The sequence below is a fragment of the Halichoerus grypus genome, chromosome 1, assembly GCF_964656455.1.
Source record: "Halichoerus grypus chromosome 1, mHalGry1.hap1.1, whole genome shotgun sequence".
NCBI lineage: Eukaryota > Metazoa > Chordata > Mammalia > Carnivora > Phocidae > Halichoerus > Halichoerus grypus.
The window spans coordinates 88774876-88796511 of record NC_135712.1 but is presented as its reverse complement, the minus strand read 5'-3'; the positions used below and the strand labels follow the sequence as shown (position 1 = coordinate 88796511).

General features: G+C 35.6%; 1 protein-coding gene across 2 annotated transcripts in view; it reads left to right on the top strand.

Moving 5' to 3' along the window:
* Positions 1–21636, top strand: part of NAALADL2 (N-acetylated alpha-linked acidic dipeptidase like 2) — a 1303067-nt gene that overhangs the window by 968702 nt on the left and 312729 nt on the right. For both annotated transcript variants that reach the window (XM_078069051.1, XM_078069053.1), the window contains 2 exons: positions 14196–14288; positions 17419–17624. In XM_078069051.1, the coding sequence (XP_077925177.1) occupies positions 14196–14288; positions 17419–17624 (299 nt within the window). The remainder of the gene's footprint in view (positions 1–14195; positions 14289–17418; positions 17625–21636) is intronic.

The window sequence follows — 21636 nt, the reverse complement described above, 5'->3', positions numbered from 1 at the left end:
AGTCATTTAGGATTCTACTTTATGAGGAAGAATCTCTTTTTGGAACTCCCTTCTCTCCAACTTGGGCAGGCCCAGGGCTTTTTCTTCTAAACTTTGCATCTCATAAGGCCATCAAGATTAAAAGATTCTCCAGGTTCAGTAAATTCCCTCAAATTGAAAGCAGCTTTATTGTGTTACTTATCTGGGTTCCTATCACAACTTAAATTTTGACCTAGTAATTCCTTACCCTCTAGTTCTTAGATGCTGTTAACAAGATTCATTTTGTATTTTATTCAGCATTGTAAATTACTTTCAGTGGGAAAGTTGGTCTGAACATCCTAGCCTGCCCTATTACTATAAAAGAAATTCTTCTCCTCCTCACCATCTATTCATTTCCTGGCAACACATATAGATGACTCAGTAAATATACCTAAGTTGGTCAACATATAAATCAGGTTGCCATCAGGAAATCAATGACACCCACACTAAAAATGTGCAATTCAAGGGAGTTTGGCCAAGGGCCTATGCACAAGTGTGGATAGGTAAAGGAAAATGGAAAAGTGATGGTGAGGGGTGCCTGGGTGGTTCAGTCAGTTAAATGGCCAACTCTTGATTTTGGCTCAGGTCATGATCTCAGGGTTGTGAGATCAAGCCCTGCCTATTGAGCTCCACGCTCGGTAGGGAGTCTGCTTGAGATTCTCTCTCTCCCTCTCCCTCTGTCCACCCCCTGTCTTCTGTCTTTCTGTAAAATAAATAAATCTTAAAAAAAAAGAAGAAAAGAAAAGAAAAAGGATGGTGAACCACCCCAAGGCTAGTAATTGTTACTATCTATAAAACTAAACGTTCAAGAAGGGAGAGGAGTGACAGAAACTGGCAAGTCCTTAAGAGGTGGGAGAGGGCGGTTTGCTAGGAGCCTTGGCTTTCAGTCGAGGAATGCAGTCACTGCCAGCAAGTGACCCGCCAGGGAGGGTGAGAGTACAAATGCTCTAATATTTCTCTTACTCAGCCTGCTGATCACTTGTTGATATCTTCTATTGGCTAAACCCAACCTAAAGCCAAGAACAGAGGAACCAGGTAGATATTCTCTATAGAGCTTCTTGGGGCACAGAACTAGGTGAAGGGTAAAAGTAGATCTGGATGGAAATGTGGGAAATATGCAGTCCAGTTAGTGTTGCAGATGATTAGTCTACTGATGAATTTGATAATTTGTCATTTGTAGAATGATTTGATAGAAAGATGTGGAAAATCTGGGGACACCTGGGTGGCTCAGTCGTTAAGCGTCTGCCTTCGGCTCAGGTCATGATCCCAGGGTCCTGGGATCGAGTCCCACATCGGGCTCCTTGCTCAGTGAGGAGCCTGCTTCTCCCTCTCCCTCTGCTGCTCCCCCTGCTTGTGCTCTCTCTCTCTCTGACAAATAAATAAATGAAAAAAAAAAAAAAATCTAAAAAAAAAAAAAAAAAAAGAAAGATGTGGAAAATCTGTTAATCAATTTTCACTCTTCTAAGGGATACAAAGAAGATAAAAGTTATTTTTTTCTGGGATTCATATTTTTTAAAACATCTTCCTATTTATATAATTTTACTAATTCAAAATAATAATATTAAACTTCAAATATTTTTTCCAAAATGCATGTAAGTTCATAAGAATACATCATACATGCATGGGTGTGTGTGTGTGTGTGTGTGTGTATGTAGGCTCAGGGATAGCTGTTAAACTAAGAAAGGAAGTGGTGAAAATGACCAAGCAAACAGTTTTCATTCAGTATTTTTATACTAGTCTCACTTTTTTTAGAACAAAAATTTTACAGCACTAACACAGATTTGGAGATTGGACTTTTCTCTTTAATTTCTATTATTGCAAAAGCAGTTGATGTTTGCTAAGAGTTAGAAAAGAGAGATGAGCAAAAACAGGGAAGCAAGTTGACACATTCTGTATGAGTCATGTTGGGTTTCCATAACAAGATACCATAGGCCTGGTGGCCTCAACAACAGACATTTATTTTTCTCACAGTTCTGGAGAATGGGAGCTCCAAGCTCATGGTGCCAGAAAATTTGCTTTCTAATAAGAGCTCTCTTGCTGGCTTGGAGATGGCTGCCTACTCTGCCCTCACATGGACTTTTCTCTGTGCACACATAAAGAGAGTAAGAAACCTGTGGTGTTTCTTTCTCTTTTTTTATAAAGACACCAGTCCTATCAGATTAAATTCACACCCTTAAGAACCTCTTTTAACCCTATCTCCTTAAAGGCCCTAACTCCAAATAGAGCTAAACTAGGGGTTAGGGCTTCAACATACAGTTTTGAAGAGAAATGGTTTAGTCCAGAATACATTCCTATCACCCAGTAATTATCACTATCCATACTTAATATAAATCCTTCTAGATTTTTATATACACATTTAGAGGTTTTTTTTGTTTTGTTTTGTTTTGTTTTTTACCAAAAGGAGATCATACTATACATATTATTTTGGAATGCATTTATCTAATTAAGTATCTCTACTTTTCATGATAGTAAACTTTACCTTATTTAATACACAAACTAAATTGAGTTTTACCAGTCATCCCAGTTTTTACAGTGGGTTTATACAAACCAAAATCCAAGCCAGTCCTACAAATTACATCCCTTCTAATCTAGCACCATCTTCTTTTTCTTCTCTTAACACTGAGATCTATAGGATCAAGTCTATTGTCCTGAATGTCCTACATTCTAGATTTGTGGGATGCTTCCTCATGATTTTATTTAACTAGTTCCTCTGTCCTTTTTATTTTCAATAAACTTGAAATTAATTCTTAAGGTTTCTATTAGAAAACTCATTATTGTAATTAGTGGATAAAAGTTTTAAAAGACTTTTTTTTTTTGGTAGCTGGTGTTATTGTCAGTATTCAGGATATGGTAAGACGTATCATATCAGGTGAGGTGGGACATAGTGGACCTAGTTGGGTCTTAGGACTAGAACTTGTGTAAACTTCTTGTGTAGAACTCTCTTGTTTTGGCTGATGTCAAAGAGGTTACTGCCTATGTTCTCCTCTAGGATTTTGATGGATTCCTGTCTCACATTGAGGTCTTTCATCCATTTTGAGTTTATCTTTGTGTATGGTGTTAGAGAATGGTCGAGTTTCATTCTTCTGCATGTGGCTGTCCAATTTTCCCAGCACCATTTATTGAAGAGACTGTCTTTTCCATTGCATGTTTTTTCCTGCTTTGTCGAAGATTATTTGACCATAGAGTTGAGGGTCCATATCTGGGCTCTCTATTCTGTTCCATTGGTCTATATGTCTGTTTTTGTGCCAGTACCATGCTGTCTTGGTGATCACTGCTTTGTAATATAGCTTGAAATCGGGCAACGTGATGCCCCCAGCTTTGTTTTTCTTTTTTCAGCATTTCCTTGGTGATTCAGGGTCTTTTCTGATTCCATACAAATTTTAGGATTGTTTGTTCCAGCACTTTGAAAAATGTCATTGGAATTTTGATCGGGATGGCACTGAAGGTATAGATTGCTCTGGGCAGTATAGACATTTTAACAATGTTTATTCTTCTGATCCGTGACCATGGAATGTTTTCCATCTTTTTGTGTCTTCTTCAATTTCTTTCATGAGTGTTCTGTAGTTCCTAGATTATAGATCCTTTACCTCTTCGGTTAGGTTTATTCCGAGGTATCTTACGTTTTTTGGTGCTATTGTAAATGGAATCGTTTCTCTAATTTCTCTTTCTACAGTTGCGTTGTTAGTGTATAAGAAAGCAACTGATTTCTGTGCATTGATTTTGTATCCTGCCACATTACTGAATTGCTGTATGAGTTCTAGTAATTTGGGGGTGGAGTCTTTTGGGTTTTCCACATAAAGTATCATGTCATCTGCAAAAAGAGAGTTTGACTTCTTCCTCGCCAATTTGAATACATTTTATTTCTTTTTGTTGTCTGATTGCTGTTGCTAGGACTTCTAGTACTATGTTGAACAATAGTGGTGAGAGTGGGCATCCTTGACATGTTCCTGATCTTAAGGGAAAGGCTCTCGGCTTTTCCCCATTGAGGGTGATATTCGCTGTGGGTTTTTCATAGATGGATTTTATGAACTTGAGGAATGTTCCCTCTATCCCTATACTCTGAAGAGTTTTAATCAGGAAAGGATGCTATGTTTTGTCAAATGCTTTTCCTGCATCAATTGAGAGGACCATATGGTTCTTTCCCTCTCCTCTTATTAATGTGTTCTAACACATTGATTAATTTGCAAATGTTGAACCACCCTTGCATCCCGGAGTTAAATCCCACTTGGTTGTGGTGGATGGTCCTTTTAATGTATTGTTGGATCCTATTAGCTAAGATTTTGTTGAGGATTTTGGAATCCATATTCATCAGGGATATCGATCTGAAATTCTCCTTTTGATGGGGTTTTTGCCTGGTTTGGAGATTAAGGTAATGCTGGCCTCATAGAGTAAGTCTGGAAGCTTTCCTTCTTTTTCTATTTTTTGAAACAGCTTCAGGAGAATAGGTATTATTTCTTTTTTGAATGTTTGGTAGAATTCCCCCAGGAAATCCATCAGGCTCTGGACTCTTGTTTTTTGGGAGGTTTTTGATCACTGCTTCAATCTCGTTACTGGTTATTGGCCTATTCAGGTTGTCAGTTTCTTCCTGTTTCAGTCTTGGGAGTTTATAGGTTTCCAGGAGGGCATCCATTTCATCCAGGTTGCTCAGTTTATTGGCAGTAACCTCTTTGACATCGGCCACAGCAACTTCTTTCAAGATACATCTCCAAAGGCTAGTGAAACAAAAGCAAAAATGAACTTTTGGGACTTCATCAAGATAAAAACTTCTGCACAGCAAAGGAAACAGTCAACAAAACAAAGAGGTAACCCACAGAATGGGAGAAGATATTTGCAAATGACACTACAGACAAAGGGCTGGTATCCAAGATCTATAAAGAACTTCTCAAACTCAACACCCAAAAAACAAATAATCAAGTCAAAAAATGGGCAAAAGACATGAACAGACACTTCTCCAAAGAAGACATACAAATGGCTAACAGACACATGAAAAAATGTTCATCATCATTAGCCATCAGGGAAATTCAAATTAAAACCACAGTAAGATACCACCTTACACCAGTTAGAATGGCAAAAATGGACAGGGAAAGAAACAACAAATGTTGGAGAGGTTGTGGAGAAAGGGGAACCCTCTTACACTGTTGGTGGGAATGCAAGTTGGTACAGCCACTTTGGAAAACAGTGTGGAGGTTCCTCAAAAATTTAAAAATAGAGTTACCCTATGACCCAGCAATTGCACTACTGGGTATTTACCCCAAAGACACAGATGTAGTGAAAAGAAGGGCCATCTGCATCCCAGTGTTCATAGCAGCAATGTCTGCAATAGCCAAACTATGGAAAGAGCCGAGATGCCCTTCAACAGATGAATGGATAAAGAAGATGTGGTCCATATATACAATGGAATATTACTCAGCCATCAGAAAGGATGAATACCCAACTTTTACATCAATGTGGATGGGAGTGGAGGAGATTATACTAAGTGAAATAAGTCAAGCAGAGAAAGTCAATTATCATATGGTTTCACTTCTTTGTGGAACATAAGGAATAGCATGGAAGACATTAGGAGAAGGAAGGGAAGAATGAAGGGGGGCAAATCGGAGGGAGAGATGAACTATGAGAGACTATGGACTCTGAGAAACAAACTGAGGGTTTTAGAGGGGAGGGGGATGGGGGTGATGGGTATTAAGGAGGGCACGTACTGCATGGAGCACTGTGTGTTATACGAAAACAATGAATCGTGGATCACTACATCAAAAACTAATGATGTATTGTATGGTGACTAACATAACATAATAAAATAAAATTTAAAAAAAGAACTCTTTTTTTTAATAAAAAGGATTTTATTTATTTGAGAGAGAGAGAGAGCATGCATGAAGGTGGGGGGGACAGGCAGAGAGAGAGGGAGAGGGAAAAGCAGACTCCCTGCTGAATGTGGAGCCAGACACAGGGCTCGATTCCAGGACCCTGAGATCATGACCTGAGCCAAAGTCAGAAGCTTAACCAATTGAGCCACCCAGGCACCCCTTGCTTCTGTAGAACTCTTGTGTAATGTGATGTTCCCTGCAGGGTAGACTGAAACGGAGCTCCTGAGAAAATTGCAGTATGGCAAGAAGAACATAGTATCTGGGGCAGGTCTGATGATATCAGTTTGTATCCACTGGTGTGGGCACTCCAATTACTTGCTGCCAGTGCATTCTGATTGGTCAGCATGTATGCTGTATCAGTTGATAAATATTTTGATAAATATTTTGAATAAGACCCTCGGTCTAGAGCATATGATGTCAATCAATAATATTGGGTCAAAAAAACATTTGGCAATAGGAAGATGTCACATGGAAAAATGGAGCATTCAGAAAGCTATATAAGCTGTGATGACATAGAATCCACAAGCAGTTTATACTCAGGTATTTAGGGAAGCAGTTGTCATTTAGGAAAGATGCTAGCAGTTTATAGAGTCCCAATCATCAAAAGTATGATTCTAGAGTAGATTCCAGTCCCTAGGGTGCAGGGAAATTGAAAAATAAAGAAAACAAATCATAGCCCGAATCCTAAAAGTTCTTTTCTAGAGTCAGGTAGCTAAAAAGAGAGTCAGGTACACAGAATGAGAGAAATACTCAATTAAAATTAGGAATCCAAGCAAGAACTATGTTTAAGAAACCAACAAAAGCCTATTTATTGGAATTAGGACTCAGAGTTAGCAGCAGTTTTCAGTCCTCAAATCTCTCTAAATAAGGTTGGGATTTTTCCTAGCTATTGGGTCATGCTTACTCACAGTGCAGGTGGACATGAAGCCTTGTTAACTATGATGAAGGAGACAACTAGTCAAGTCTTCATAATAACAACAAAAATGCAAGACAGAATTATCACTGGAAAATAATTTCTGTAGTATTTTTCTCTGCACGTGATGAAGTTAAGGACTAGAGAGAGGCAACTACTTTTATGTTTCAGCTCTGACGCTCCTCACCCTATTTGAATACAAATGTTCTCTGAGTGGAACACATTTTTGTCATCTTGAAATCTTTTGAACTTCACACATCAAATTTAAAGCTGCCATCAAACTTTGAAGCATGAAAGACAGAAAACATTTGGCAAATGTGAGCTGGAAATGTTATCTTAAAGTAGCAGTACATACACACATACATGCATTGACTTTTTAAAGAACAAACGGCATCTAAATGTTATCCAGGATTTTCTAATTTCAAATGTATTTTTTTTAAATTTTGAAATAAATGCAAACTTACAGAAAAGTTTCAAGAATAGTACAAGGAATATTTTTTTCTCAACTACTTGAGAGCAAGCTATAGACATGATGAACCATCACATCTGAATTCTCCCACAAACGGTGACATTTTCTCTACACAGACGGCACAACCATCACAATCAGGAATGAAACATTGATACGTTACTACCATGCACTCCAAAGGCCCCATTCGAATTTTGCCAGTTGTTTCAGTAATGACCTAAATAGCAAATGGATCTAAACTAGGGTCACGTGTTGTGAGTTATCAAGTGTCCTATTTCCTTAAGCCTGGAATAGTCTCAGTCTCTGCTTGACTTCCGTTGCTTTATCAGTTTTGAAGCTTACATGCCTGCTATCGGCAGAATGTTCCCCAGTATGGGTCTAGCTGATGTTTTCCCATGAATAATTTCAGCCTCTGCATCTTTGACAGCAATATTGCAGAGTGAGACTGTTTTTTCCCTATTACTATCAGCTTGTCCCATTACTGGTAATGCTAACCTTGATAATTCAATTAAAGTAATCAAAAAATCTGTGAGGGCTCCTCCTTGAGGTTACTATTTTTAAATTTTTTTCTTTTACAATTAATAATCATTTGAAATCATGCGAAGATCCTGTTCCCACCCCCTCTTATGTCCACCCACTAGTTTAAATGTTTATTTATGCTTTATGCCCAATTAGTCATTACCAAGATGATGCCAACAGTGACCTTCCAAATTCATCATTCCTTCGCTTTTATTAGTTGGCACTCTACTGTAAAGAAGAGCTCTCTTTTTCCTATTTGTTTGGGTGTTTACTTATACATAGAGTATCAGTTTATTATATATAATTAGGATTTATATCCTTAATTTATTCAATGGGTTATAATTCAGTACTACTTTTTTTTTTTTTTGATACTCAAATTGTCCCAGGTCAGCCCAAAATATCACCTTTAACCTATGTTCTGTCTATTGGCATATTCTCATTATTCTTTGGAAATTTCCTTTGTTTTTGAGACAGCAAAAATTTGATATGCCAAACCATTTTGTGCTTCCCGGCCCCAAACCTGTTATCAGCCATTTCTCCAAAGAGTCCTAGTTCCTTTGAGTAGAGAATGGTATCTAGAAAATGAGACGCGGATTCTAGATGTGCTCATTGCTATTGGAGTGTTACTTCTTTCAGTACTTCTTAGTAAACAAAACTAGGGAAATATATTTTAATATTATATTTTAATATAAATATGTATAAATATATATGTACATACAGATTATATTTTTATTTATTTTTATATCTATCTAGAAAACCAGAAGGACTTATCAATACCTAATTTTTTCTCTTTCCATATTTGTAAATCTCTGCTCTGTAGGGAGCCTGCTTCTCTGTCTGCCAGCCGCTCTCCCTGCTTGTGCTCTCTCTCTCTGTTAAATAAACAAATAAAATCTTTAAAGCAAAAACAAAAACAAATCAAAACAAAAATAAAATAAAATATATAGATGTGTTTTTCCCTTTTTCTGGAAAAATATTATTTCTTTAAATATTTTCTCTCTTCCATTTATTTTTCTTCTTCTTCTTGTATCATTTCTAGAAATCCTATTTCTATCCACCATGAATTTTAATTGTACTTTCCTATTTTCTCTCTTTATCCTTTTCTGTGGTTGCTGGAAAAATTTCTCATCTGATATAGCTCTTAAATTCAGTTGTCAGTCATATCTATTACTTACCATCTCTATCTACTAATCCTATCTGTTGTCATATTTCTTCTAATTATTCTATTTCCTTACCTATTACTTTTTCTTTTTAAATGTTTTCTGGTTGTTTCTTTTTGCTAATGGATCCCCTTCTGTTCTTGTATTTAATTATGATGCTTATTTTTAAATTCATGTGTTGTATGTTTCAATATTTTAGGTAGGATATATGTTCGTTATGTTTCTTTTGTGTGGTTGTGGACCTCACAACCAGATATCTAGTTATTCTAGTCTGGGAGTTTTTGTTGCTCTGAAAGTATTAGCTACCGTCTTATGACTTATAGGAGGGCAGAACTGGAGTCAGACCCCAATTTTTATCTTTCTGGGTTTGCATAATGGGAGTCTTCGTGTCTTCTGACAGTTCCCCAGACAGCCTCAGTTTTCAGGGATTTGGTGTTACAAGGTGGAGCAATAGGGGAAGATGGTCTCCTTAGGTTTTAGTTCCCACCACCCCTGGGAACTGGAGGAGAAGAATAAATGTCCAAGGGTTCAGGTATGTTCAAGCTTTTTTACAACAGTATTTCACCCCAGCAGACCCTGGGAGGCCTTCCTAACCCAGTTTTTATTTCATTTATTTATTCTCTCATTTTTAATATTTTGTCTGTAAACACACATTTTTACCGAAGTTCAGTCATTATCTATATCTCTTGGTATTCTATTTTTGGGTATCCATGTCTCTACATATTTTTATATTTTAACAGGCACACATTTTATCACAATTTTCTAAGTCATTTCCCTGTCTGGGATATTTATGTTGTTTTTTTGTAATTATTATTATAGATTATACTGGGAAGAATTCAATTATTCTTGTAGAATAAACTCCAAAGTATAGGATTACTATTATTATTACTATGAAGAGTAATATTGCCTTGCCAATGGGTTATTTAAATAAGCAATGCTAACAGCAATAGATGTGTCTTGAGAGTTTATCCAAGGTTTTGCTGACATTCATGTTAAAAGTGAAAGTGTGATCATGGTGCTGCTTCTCATGAAGGGAAACAGACTATGAATATTTGTTTTCAGATATGGGCATGGGATATTATAAAACAATAAGTATTAGGATCAATATCATGTATAGGGATGCAAATAAATAGATGAAAAAGTGATTTTTGCTATATTAGATATTGTTATTTTGGTCTGGTCCTTGCACAATGGTACATAAGAAGGTCCTTCTGTCGGTTAGGAGGATCCAATGTAAATATAGCATCCTCCTCCGAGCAAAAGATTGTCTTCACTTTTTCAGATCTCTGCGTATTTTCTAGATAGGAATCTTAGACTTTAAGATGTAAAGAGGTCAGGATAAAGTATTTGAAATGCTTCCATACAAATGTTGAGGACTCTATGAAATAGAAGAAAAAGCATTTTAAAAAGCAGCTATTAAAAAAGAAAGTCAAATATCCAGAAGCAAAAATGAAGATGGAACAAAGAATCAGAGAAATAAGCAAAAGAGTTTACCTGGTGGTTGCCTGCTGGTGGGAAGTTATGGATTCTGGTAAATTACAGTGGGAATATAGCAGTACATGAGGACAGAAGACATAGTTATGTGCCTATAGGGAGCAGGGAGTTGTAACTAGCATTCCTATATAAATGCAGGACTATGGGGGTAGTAGGAAGACTAGAAAGGAACTCACCCACTGGTGGAGGAAACCTTTCTTCTATCTGAGCTCTGGGTGAAAAAAAAAATCTGTATTTAGAAATCAAAAACTCTAGCTCAGGGCTCCTGGGTGGCTCAGTCGTTAAGCGTCTGCCTTACGTTCAGGTCATGATCCCAGGGTCCTGGGATCGAGCCCCACCTCGGGTTCTCTGCTCAGCAGGAAGCCTGCTTCTCCCTCTCCCATGCCCCCTGCTTGTGTTCCCTCTCACTGTGTCTCTGTCTGTCAAATAAATAAATAAATAAAATCTTAAAAAAAAACCCAAAACTCTAGCTCAGAATTTCCACTACTATTGTAGTGCCGAAACTGCAAGCCAAGAAATTTGCATGAAAATTGTCCCCGAGCCAGAGATGCCCCTGGGATGCCTGGCAAAAGTAAATGTAATGCAGGGAAAATATATATTGGAGAAATACTAAGCAAAAGAAAGATAGAATAATTTTATTAATATCAGAGGGGAAGTGGGGAGGAAGAGTTTAGGAAAAAAAATTGGGATAGAGAAGATGCAAAGAATAATTGTTCTACATATTCTATATAGAAATCAGAAAGATATAGCAATTCCGAACTTGAATGCATGAAAGTAACTAGTCTAAAAATATGCAAAGAAAAATTTGATAGTATTGCCAGGGCATTGATAAAGACAAATCATATGGGAAACTTTAACATGTCTCAATAATAGAGAAAATATTATACAATTAATAAAGTTATAACCACACAGTTTTCCAGCTTCATCTACTGGACATATATATGAAATGCTGCAGTCATATAATAGGGAATGCATGTTTTTCTATGGAACATTTTATTAAAATGTATATTCTCTGTTTATTGGATGTAATAGCCAACAGGGTCACAAAACAATTCTCACATAATATCAAAGAATCAATAGCTTACAGACCTTGCTTACTGCCCATAATTAAGTTAGATATCAATAGTAACATACACCTTGTATTTGGATACTTAAAAAAATATTTGAACTAATGTATTATATGTATTATAGGAAGAATGATAGGGGAGTCCCTGGGTGGCTCAGTCAGTTGAGTGACTGACTCTTAGTTTTGGCTCAGGTCATGATCTCAGAGTCCTGAAATTGAGCCCCGCCTCAGGTTCAGTGGGGAGTCTGCTTGAGATTCTCTCTCTTCCTCTCCCTCTCCCCCTTCTCTCTGCTCTTTCTCTCTCTCTCTCTCAAATTAATAAATGAATCTTTTAAAAAATAACTTGCAAACTCAGAATAGTGTTAAAAAAAAGAATGATAGTAAAATTCTAAAATTGAGAATGTAAAATAATAAGACTATATGTTGAAATTAATATACCACATCTATATAAAAAATCTGTAGCCTTAAATGCATCCAGGTGAAATTGAGCAAAGGTAATGGTAAGCATAGAACATAATATTGAAGTGGAAAAAATATATAATGAGGATATGAATCCCATTTGAAAATACTAATAAATTAGCTACTTCTGGCAAAACTGATAAGGGAAAAAAAGATGAGTGAGTTAATGTTAGAAAAGAGGACCAAAAAAAAACACAAAAAACAACTATGTATGGCAATGATTTTCTTTTTTTTTTAATTCTCCTTTTTTGGAAGCATGAACAATTAAGTGCAAATAAATTTAGAAGAAATGAACATGTTAAAATCTGAATGTATTTATAACCATTAATATTTATTTGAAAATATTAATTAAATGAAATGAAAATATACATTAAGTGAGAATGTACCCTCCTTCTCCACCCCACACACAAACTATGAGGACCAAATAGTTTATGTATGAATCCTAGTACTCCTTTGTAAAATGGATGATCCCTGTGCTACATATAAACTCTTAGAAAATCCAGGAAAAGAAGCAAATATCCCTAAACATTTGTGAGGCTGTATAATCCAGATACCAAAATCAGACAAGAACAAATGATCCAGGAGTGTAGGACTCTGTGCTCAGTGGGGAGTCTGCTTGAGATTCTCTCCTCCCTCTCCCTTTGCCTCTCACCCTTGCTATTTATCTATCTATAACAAATAAATAAATCTTAAAACAAAACAAAAAACAAATATATGAGTCCAACTATATGATGTTCTGGAAAAAGGAAAACTATGGAGAAATTTAAAAGATCAGTGGTTGCCAGGGGTTCAATAAGGAGGGAGTAGGGGAAGGATGAAAAGGTAGAGCACAGGAGATTTTTAGGGCAATGAAACTGTTCTGTATGATACTGTAATGTTGGACACATGCCCTTATGCATTTGTCAATATCCATAGTAGGTATAACACAAAGCGTGAAGCCTAATGTAAACTATGGACTTTAGTTAATAATTATGTATTAATACTGGCTTATCATGATAATGAATAGATCACCCAAATGAAAGATGTTAATAGGAGCAAGGGAGAGAGATTGGATATTTGGGAACTTTGTATTTTCTGATCAATTTTTCTATAAATCTGAAACTGCTGTAAAAAACCAAGTATATTAATTTAAAGCAAACAAAAATGCATAGCACCTAAATTAAAACCACAATACTCGGGCTCTAAGCAGATTTCCGTTTCTCATATATGAGATGCTCAGGCATTCTCTCATGGTGTCTTTACTCCTGTTTTAGTTTTAATTTTAACAAATTCAGAATACTGATTTCCCATTTAAATGGTTAGAAAGGGTACATTCAAGGAAAGAAGAAACTTATTTATCATAACAATTTTCATCTACTAGAAAGAAGTGACATCTGAAGGCTGTCAGTATAGTGCTGCTGCTTTGCATTAGCTGCTTTCTAATGGCCACCCCTACCCACCCCCAACAGAACCTCCTGGCTGCCCTTGAACCTCTCCTAGAAACTTCCTACCCCCAGACTTCCCAGGATCCATCAAATACAGGATTAATACATGTCACCCCTAAAGGCCTTCAAAGATAGCTTCAGGACTATGACTGAAGTATCTCCTGATTGGTGTCTTTGCCTTATTTGTTGCCTTAATTTTTGAATATCAGGCATGAATACAAGAACTCAAAGAGGCAGAGCAATTTGGTGGAGATTTAGAATACAGGTGAGAAGCAGTCAACACAGGTGAAAATGAAGACTGCAATATTTGGAAATATGTCTAACTTTAGAAACCTTTATTCTTTTAATTTCTGTAATGCTTTACAGTTTTCAATGTGATAATGTAATAATGAGTCATACAGGAAGGTTAAATTAGCTTCCACATGTTCTTTTTTCTGAAGCTAGAAAAGTACTTAAATTTCTTCAGAAATATTTTTATCTGATATGTATTTTTTTAAAATATGAGTTGTCCCCATCTCCCTGAGGTCTTCTGGGTGCTCTCATATTGAACTTAATTGTAGCTTAGAGCTGCCTCTTTATAGCTCTGCAGGTCTGTGAGGCCAGCAATGGTAACTTAGTCATCATTGTATAACAAGTACCTAAAATAGAGTTGACACAAAGTATTGAATAGATATTTGTCAAAAGGTATAACTTTGATTTTCTAAAAAAATTCAATTGTTTGGAATTCTTTTGTTAGTGATATTAGATAAATTAATTTGAATGTTTTAAGAAAAAACAACAGAATATAGAAAAGTAAATATCTTACTTTTTTTCAGATGAAAGAATTGTCAACATGCAAGTTCAGACAGTTACAAAATTCAAAACAGTTACTAATGTTGTTGGATATTTAAAGGGCTTGACATCTCCGGGTAAGTAGGGCTGAGATTCTATATGTATTTATAATCTATTAAACCATCACAAGAAAATGCTCTATAACAATGTAAGAACATAATTAAATGCATTTCCTAATTCAGATGTAACTAGTTCATACCACTCTCAGAGTGAGTCAGTAGGAAACCAAGAAGTAAGTCTTTATTCTCTCTCTTACTCTCTTCAAAAATAAACCAAAGTAGAGAGTATAAGGGAAACAAAACAAAACAAAAGAAGAAAACAGAGTTTAGATTTGTTAAATTGGCATGTGCCTCATGAAGAAAAGCTACAAAAACCAATGTTTTTTGTTTGTTTGTTTATTCTTCTTCACTATAACATAACCACTGGAGTTTTTACTTTTATCAAGAAAGGACATTTTAAGAAAGAAAATATTTTAGTTTTAATGGTGTCTTTAAAAAAATAATAAAAGTTTTTATCTCCAAAATCTAATCTTTCAGTGCTAATCTATGTTCTGTCTCTGAACCTTGGTCCACTGACAGTTCTGCCTAATGTCTGCATGGCTTTAGGTTTTGAAGATGCTTATGAAAATGATCACCCGGGGGCACCTGGGTGGCTCAGATGGTTGAGCATCTGCCTTCAGCTCAGGTCATGATCCTGGGGTCCTGGGATCGAGTCCCGCATCGGGCTCCCTGCTCCTTGGGAGCCTGCTTCTCCCTCTGCCTCTCTCTCTCTCTCTCTGTCTCTCATGAATAAGTAAATAAAATCTTAAAAAAAAAAAAAAAAAGAAAATGATCACCCGGCTAAATTTTAAATAATTATACACCTTGCTCTGGGATGTTCATGGCATCTTCAGATAATATGATGCAGGATAAAAAAAGTAACACTAGCTAGTACATATATTAATTAAGAGATTCTCCTGAATGCATTGTGAGATTGAGCCACATCCTGCTGTCTGAGTGCTTGGCATACAGGGTCAAATGCAGCAGTCTTGTGCCACTTCTGTTGATTTGGTTGGGATATTGACTCTGGTTCTCCTTGGAGAATTATTTTTCTCCACAACTTTAGTCAAATTGACCCTGTAATTGATAACCTAGAGAATTTTGAGATCAAGTTTTACATCTCCCCAAGTTTCTTGCCAGCCAACTCTTTTAGAAAATTTATGGAAGGTTCATATTTTCTCTGATTTCTTTACAGTAGCAATGTTGAACAACCTCTGATTTTAATGTCTTTCAACCTCTGATTTTAATGTCTTTCAATACAAGATATAAATGGGTTTGGAAATTGTCATGGCTGCATTTCAACTATTTCAACAAATTTCCATCATAAGAATCTCTAATTGAAGCACCAGAAATATTTATCATCATTGCTACATTTACAAGTTTTTATAGAAAAAACAAATTGTACAAAACTATACTAGCTTGAGGGTAGAAGAGCTTTCCTAATTGAAATTCAATATAGAAAAAAATCAATTTCTTAAAATCAATTTACCAGTAATATTCTTCAGTGTATAATAAGCAAAGCTTCCCAAATTTTGTTTATTTGAATTCTACACAAAAATATTGGCTGTTCATTCACATGATTTTCTTATTTAATGACTCTGAAAATTAGAAACAATCATTAAGGCTTTTGGATATGGTTTATCTAGAATACAGATAATCCCAAGCAGAACTTTCACACATATCTGGGAGATGAGTAAATAAATTCCCTGAGTTTCAACATTTGCAGCCACCCTGGATATACCATTAATTAAATTTTGATAAAATATTGGCAGATCATGGTGGCGCCTGGGTGGCTCAGTCGTTAAGCGTCTGCCTTCGGCTCAGGTCGTGATCCCAGGGTCCTGGGATCGAGCCCCGCATTGGGCTCCCTGCTCTGCAGGAGGCCTGCTTCTCCCTCTCCCACTTCCCCTGCTTGTGTTCTCTCTCTCGCTGTGTATCTCGCTCTGTCAAATAAATAAAATCTTTAAAAAAAAAAAAAAATTGTTGGCAGATCAAATTCATTGCTGGTTCTAAGATTAGTGTAGAAAACTAAAATAACTTCACACAATGATTTTCTGTCCAATAACTTTTTGATGCCATGAAGTAAAGGAGTAATTCATTTATTCCACACACAGGTAGTACTTATGTGTCAGACACTGTTCGAAGTGCTTTACACTTAGTAACTCATTTAAAACTCAAAGCAAGTGAATGATGTATGTGGTATTTGTATTTTCATTTTATACTTGAAGAAATCAAGGCATAAAGAGCTTAGATAAGCTTTCCAAGGTCACACAACTAGTAAATCGAATAGTGGATCCAGACCCAAGCAGGGTTGGCTTCAGAGTCTACACCAGTGAGCTATGGAACATCTCTGAATAAAATGACACTCAGTGAAGAAATCTTTTTACACCGATGTATAGGACTACTTGGTGAAATAGAGTTCTATACCAGCAACATTCAGTGGCAACCAAATCAGAGGAAACTCTGGAGATAGAGTTTTTTCTACCTTATTATTGACAATAGTCAGTAATGTACACTGAGCAGGCCCCATCCATGTGTCATGGAGATCTTTTTATGTTGTGTCTAATGAATTTTGCATGATTATATGAAATAATGTGAAAAGAAAACTTTTACAGTAGTTGGATTACTTTTGATGTTGATTTTTTTTTTCCTTCAGGGAAATGAGAGGAGCTAAAACTCTAAGTTGGAAGCTATAATTAATTCCCTAAATACTTCATTTATTTCAAAATCCATATATGACTACCACATTATTTAATATTTACAGCTACTGAATAACTGCTCCCTCATATGTATTAATAGTTCATTAATATTTACTGAGCATACACACATTGTTTACAGGACACTTCCCACTATGATTCTGGGAAAATGTTAGATAAAGGTTTCATTGTGGCATATTTGTATACTTCATTAATTAATATGCATGTTGCAAAGGACAGTAATATGGATCTAAGCTTTGGAATCATAATTGAGTTCAGCAGCTGCCTCTGCTTTGATATACACAGATGTGTGAATCAAGACAGTGGGTGAAAAATGTTAAAGTACTCTTAATTATTAGGACGATTTTACATAATTGGTGCTCAGTTGTGCAACAGGATTATGTAAATGTCATTAAATTTATTGTTAAGGTTTATATTTTGTTTTAATGGCCCTTGTTTCCTTCTATTTCCAGACCGGTATATCATAGTTGGCAGCCACCATCATACCACATACGGTCCTTACGGACAAGAATGGGCCAGCAGCACTGCCATAATCAGCGCTTTTATCCGGGCCTTGATGTTAAGAGTTAAGAAAGGGTGGAGACCAGACCGCACAATTGTTTTCTGTTCATGGGGAGGAACAGCTTTTGGCAATATTGGCTCATATGAATGGGGAGAGGTAAATGTACATTAATTACTATGCTCTCATGCTCTCTCTCTCTCTCTTTTAGACTTAAGTTGACAAAATAAAGTTGTTGAAGCCAGGGATAAGAATGTACCTTTCAACCCAGTTGTCCTGTCTTCTAACTTGCTGAGATCACCTATAAGATTGAGAGGGGATTAGACCTCAGTGAACTGTGTATGATCTGCTACTATCTTACTCTTGTTGCTACCAGACCTGCAGACTTTGATATGCCCACAATTGTTTTTACCTGGTTATTGTGTTTCTCCTTAGACAGGTTGATAGTTACTGGACAAGAAAAGATCAGGTGATACATACAATTACTTTTTTTTTTTTTTTTTAACTTTCTGGCAATTATCTGGAATTAGGAAACAGTCTCTTATGTTAAATATCTACTATCTTAGCATCATACCATAGCTTAAAATAGTGATTTCCTTCCTTCTCACTCCCTCCATTCCATCCTCCTTCTATTCCTACACTTCTATCTCTCTGTTCCTTCTTTCCTAAAAATCTATCTATTAACCTACTACCTACCTAAACTACCTTAGGAAGGCTTTGTCCAAATGAAATCTAGCATGCAATGGGTCATAGTTAGAATACCACTGGTATGTTTAAGTTTCAAATGCTTTTGATAGGTCTGTGTTTCACAGATGCACTGTATTTTTATGGGATACATCAACTGATAATTGGATTGATGCCATATTAAAAACAATGAAAACATTTTAAAACTCTTATTCTATTTGCTTTATGATTTTTTTTTAAAAAAAGGTTAGTGGAAAATGTAGGAGAAAATCTATATAATTTTATCTAGGAAAATAAAACTATTTGATATTCTAGTTTATTTACTATCTCAACTTTGGAGAAAAAAAAAACAACCTAAGTATCTAATGGGAAATTCTCCTATTTCATTTTTTATTTAAGAACTCAAAAAAAGGGGCGCCTGGGTGGCTCAGTCGTTAAACGTCTGCCTTCGGCTCAGGTCATGATCCCAGGGTCCTGAGATCGAGCCCCGCATCAGGCTCCCTGCTCCGCGGGAAGCCTGCTTCTCCCTCTCCCACTCCCCCTGCTTGTGTTCCCTCTCTCGCTCTCTCTCTCTCTCTGTCAAATAAATAAATAAAATCTTTTTAAAAAAAAAAGAACTCAAAAAAAAAGATAAAATGTCTATTGACTTCAAGGGAAATATCAAAAAGATACACAAAATAAAATAGCAAGTGTCTTTTTAATTAGAAGAAAAAGTCTTGGGGCGCCTGGGTGGCTCAGTTGGTTAAGCGACTGCCTTCGGCTCAGGTCATGATCCTGGAGTCCCTGGATCGAGTCCCGCATCAGGCTCCCTGCTCGGCAGGGAGTCTGCTTCTCCCTCTGACCCTCCCCACTCTCATGTGCTCTCTCTCATTCTCTCTCTCTCAAATAAATAAATAAAATCTTAAAAAAAAAAAAAAGAAGAAGAAAAAGTCTTAAGAATGGAAAAATTTTAGTGTAAAATTTATCAAGATATAAATGTTGCAAATTAGAATATTTTGCATACTCAAATTAGTTGTGTGACTATTTGTTCCATATTCAAAAGAACTAATTCAAATGAATAAATTCTATTGCTGAAAGAACATTTTTAAATTGACATATTTTTAGTTAGATGGAAAATGTAATAGCTAAACCAATCTTTTAGACTTTATTCCAAATTACTTACTTTAAAGACATAAACAGGTTAATAAGCAATTTGGGAAATATATTTGTAATCTGGGCTGATTTTAGTATTTCGGAATTCTTTTCATCATAAAATAGTATTTTAGTTTTCTTGCAACATTAAGGTGCATTTTAAAAAGAGTGTCTTAATGATTTTCAAATTCCAAAAATTTATTCCTCTATATCATACAGCCTTCTCCATATCAGTCTAGTAATTTTCACATTAAATTTATATTAATCCTAAATTAACTCGTATATTTCTAAGCTATGTTCTGAAAGTCGGCTTGTCCAACATTAGTAGTCCCTAACTTATATATCCTGAGCCCCTATGCATGGGAAGTGCATTGCAAAAAGTCTTTGAATTTATTTGACCGTCAAGCATGATAGCCTGTAAATTGAATCAATAAAGTGGCCTTGCATGTATATGGGCAATTATATTTTCAAATTGAGGAGATTTTTTTTTGTGTTTGATAAAATATAAATTTATTTGTAAGTTTTACCAAATTCATTTTATCTTTCAATAATTTTATATTTTTCTCTATCAGCAGATACAACTAAAAAATCTATAATGTGGGAGTCCATAGGAAAAAGTATTTATGTTAAAAAAGGCTCTTCCTATTCAAAAAAAGTAGGGACCTCTGTCCTAACATATTTATGTATATAGGCATGTTTGGCAACTAATTATCAGTTCAGTCACTTTCTGGCTTTTTCCATGACTAGGTAGGCAAAGATACAAGAGTGGAGAAGATGGTGAATAACATAAAGATTTGATTATTGACTCATAAAATATACTATGTAAAATTACTATATCTCAGAAGATTATTACAATACTGTTCATGAAGCCATTTTATAACTAAATAGTTGAGAAGGAATTTAGAAAACTACTGGTTTTCCTGTTCTGTCTACTTTTACCAAATCTACTCCTGAGAACGAAACATTTACTTTATGCTCTAACCTGATTTCCTAGTGAAGACGAATGAGGAAAGCACTTGTTGACATGTCATATTGCCGTATTTAATTCTGCTTTCAGAGGAAACCCTTGAAACCCACAGCTGTAATTAAAAAAATTAGGTGATATTGGTCAATAAACTTAAAACTGAAATTTATAGTGTTAGAGTTATTACAGAAGTGACTCAATACTGATCTTGATCCTTGAGGAAAATTACCACATTTTACTAAATAAGTAGTACAGTTTCTAAATAAAATAGTACCATTTACTAAATGAAAAGTACCATTTCTTCTTTTGAAGATTCTTCATTTTTCACAGGCTACTGTGGAAATATTACAGAATTTACAGTCAGAAAGTCTGACTTCAGATTCTTTCTACCATAAAACGTTGTGGTCTTAGGCGAGATTAACTTTATCCAAGACTTGATTCCTCCACATGTATACTAATGTGAGATTCTCATGAGTGTAAAATGGACTAACATATAGACAGTGTCTCTGTGCTAGTATGTAAATAGAAGTTGTTTTTCCACAGCACTTGTGGGGCATTTTTTTCGAAAAAAGGGACTTTTTTTAAAAACAACATTATGTGCAAAGCGGGGTATTTAAGTTTCAGTTCATCATTCCTGTCCATTTAAAACATTTATTAATTTTAAATGGAATGTTTTCACCTATCTTACAGAGGTGTAACCGAATTTTCAACTTAAAATAGGAGTCACATACTGATTTGCTAGGGAGACAGACTCTTGCTGTCTTTCATGTCATAGTGTTGGAGGAAGAACGGTAAGGTCCTAAGACATGAATTAGGTCAGTTTTTAGGTCATTTCTATAGAATTGTCACCATGATGATTAGTCATTAAATATTTGTGCAAAAAAGGAGGAATATAACATCAGGCCTTCTTAGCAGCACCTTATTAATAGGCTCAGTAGTCTTCAGTTTTGGGGGATAGAGCTCAGCAGAGAAGTAGAACTATTCTGCTGAAATCATTTTATGCTACTCATGTGCATAAAATGTATCAGGTTTTATTTCAGGTAATATGTGCAGGGACAAAGGTGTATTATGCCCCATTTTGCTCAGAATAAAGAGCTACTGCATGTAAAAATGAGCTCATTGTCTCAAAGGAAAGGCCTAGTTTGATTAATCACCCTAGTAGTTTACCCATGTCTGTTCTCTAACTCAGTAACTATAAAATTAAGTGCTGTGGCTAGAGTAAACTTTCCATTCTGTACTCTAAAGTTGAATCTTATACTAGGTTAACCATTTAAGAACATTTTCTTTTAAGATTTGACTTTTTTCAGGAACATGCTTAAAAATATTTTGTCATGTGTGATATGTAACTCCTTATCCCTTTTATTTAAAATCCTTTTATGACCTTTGTACACT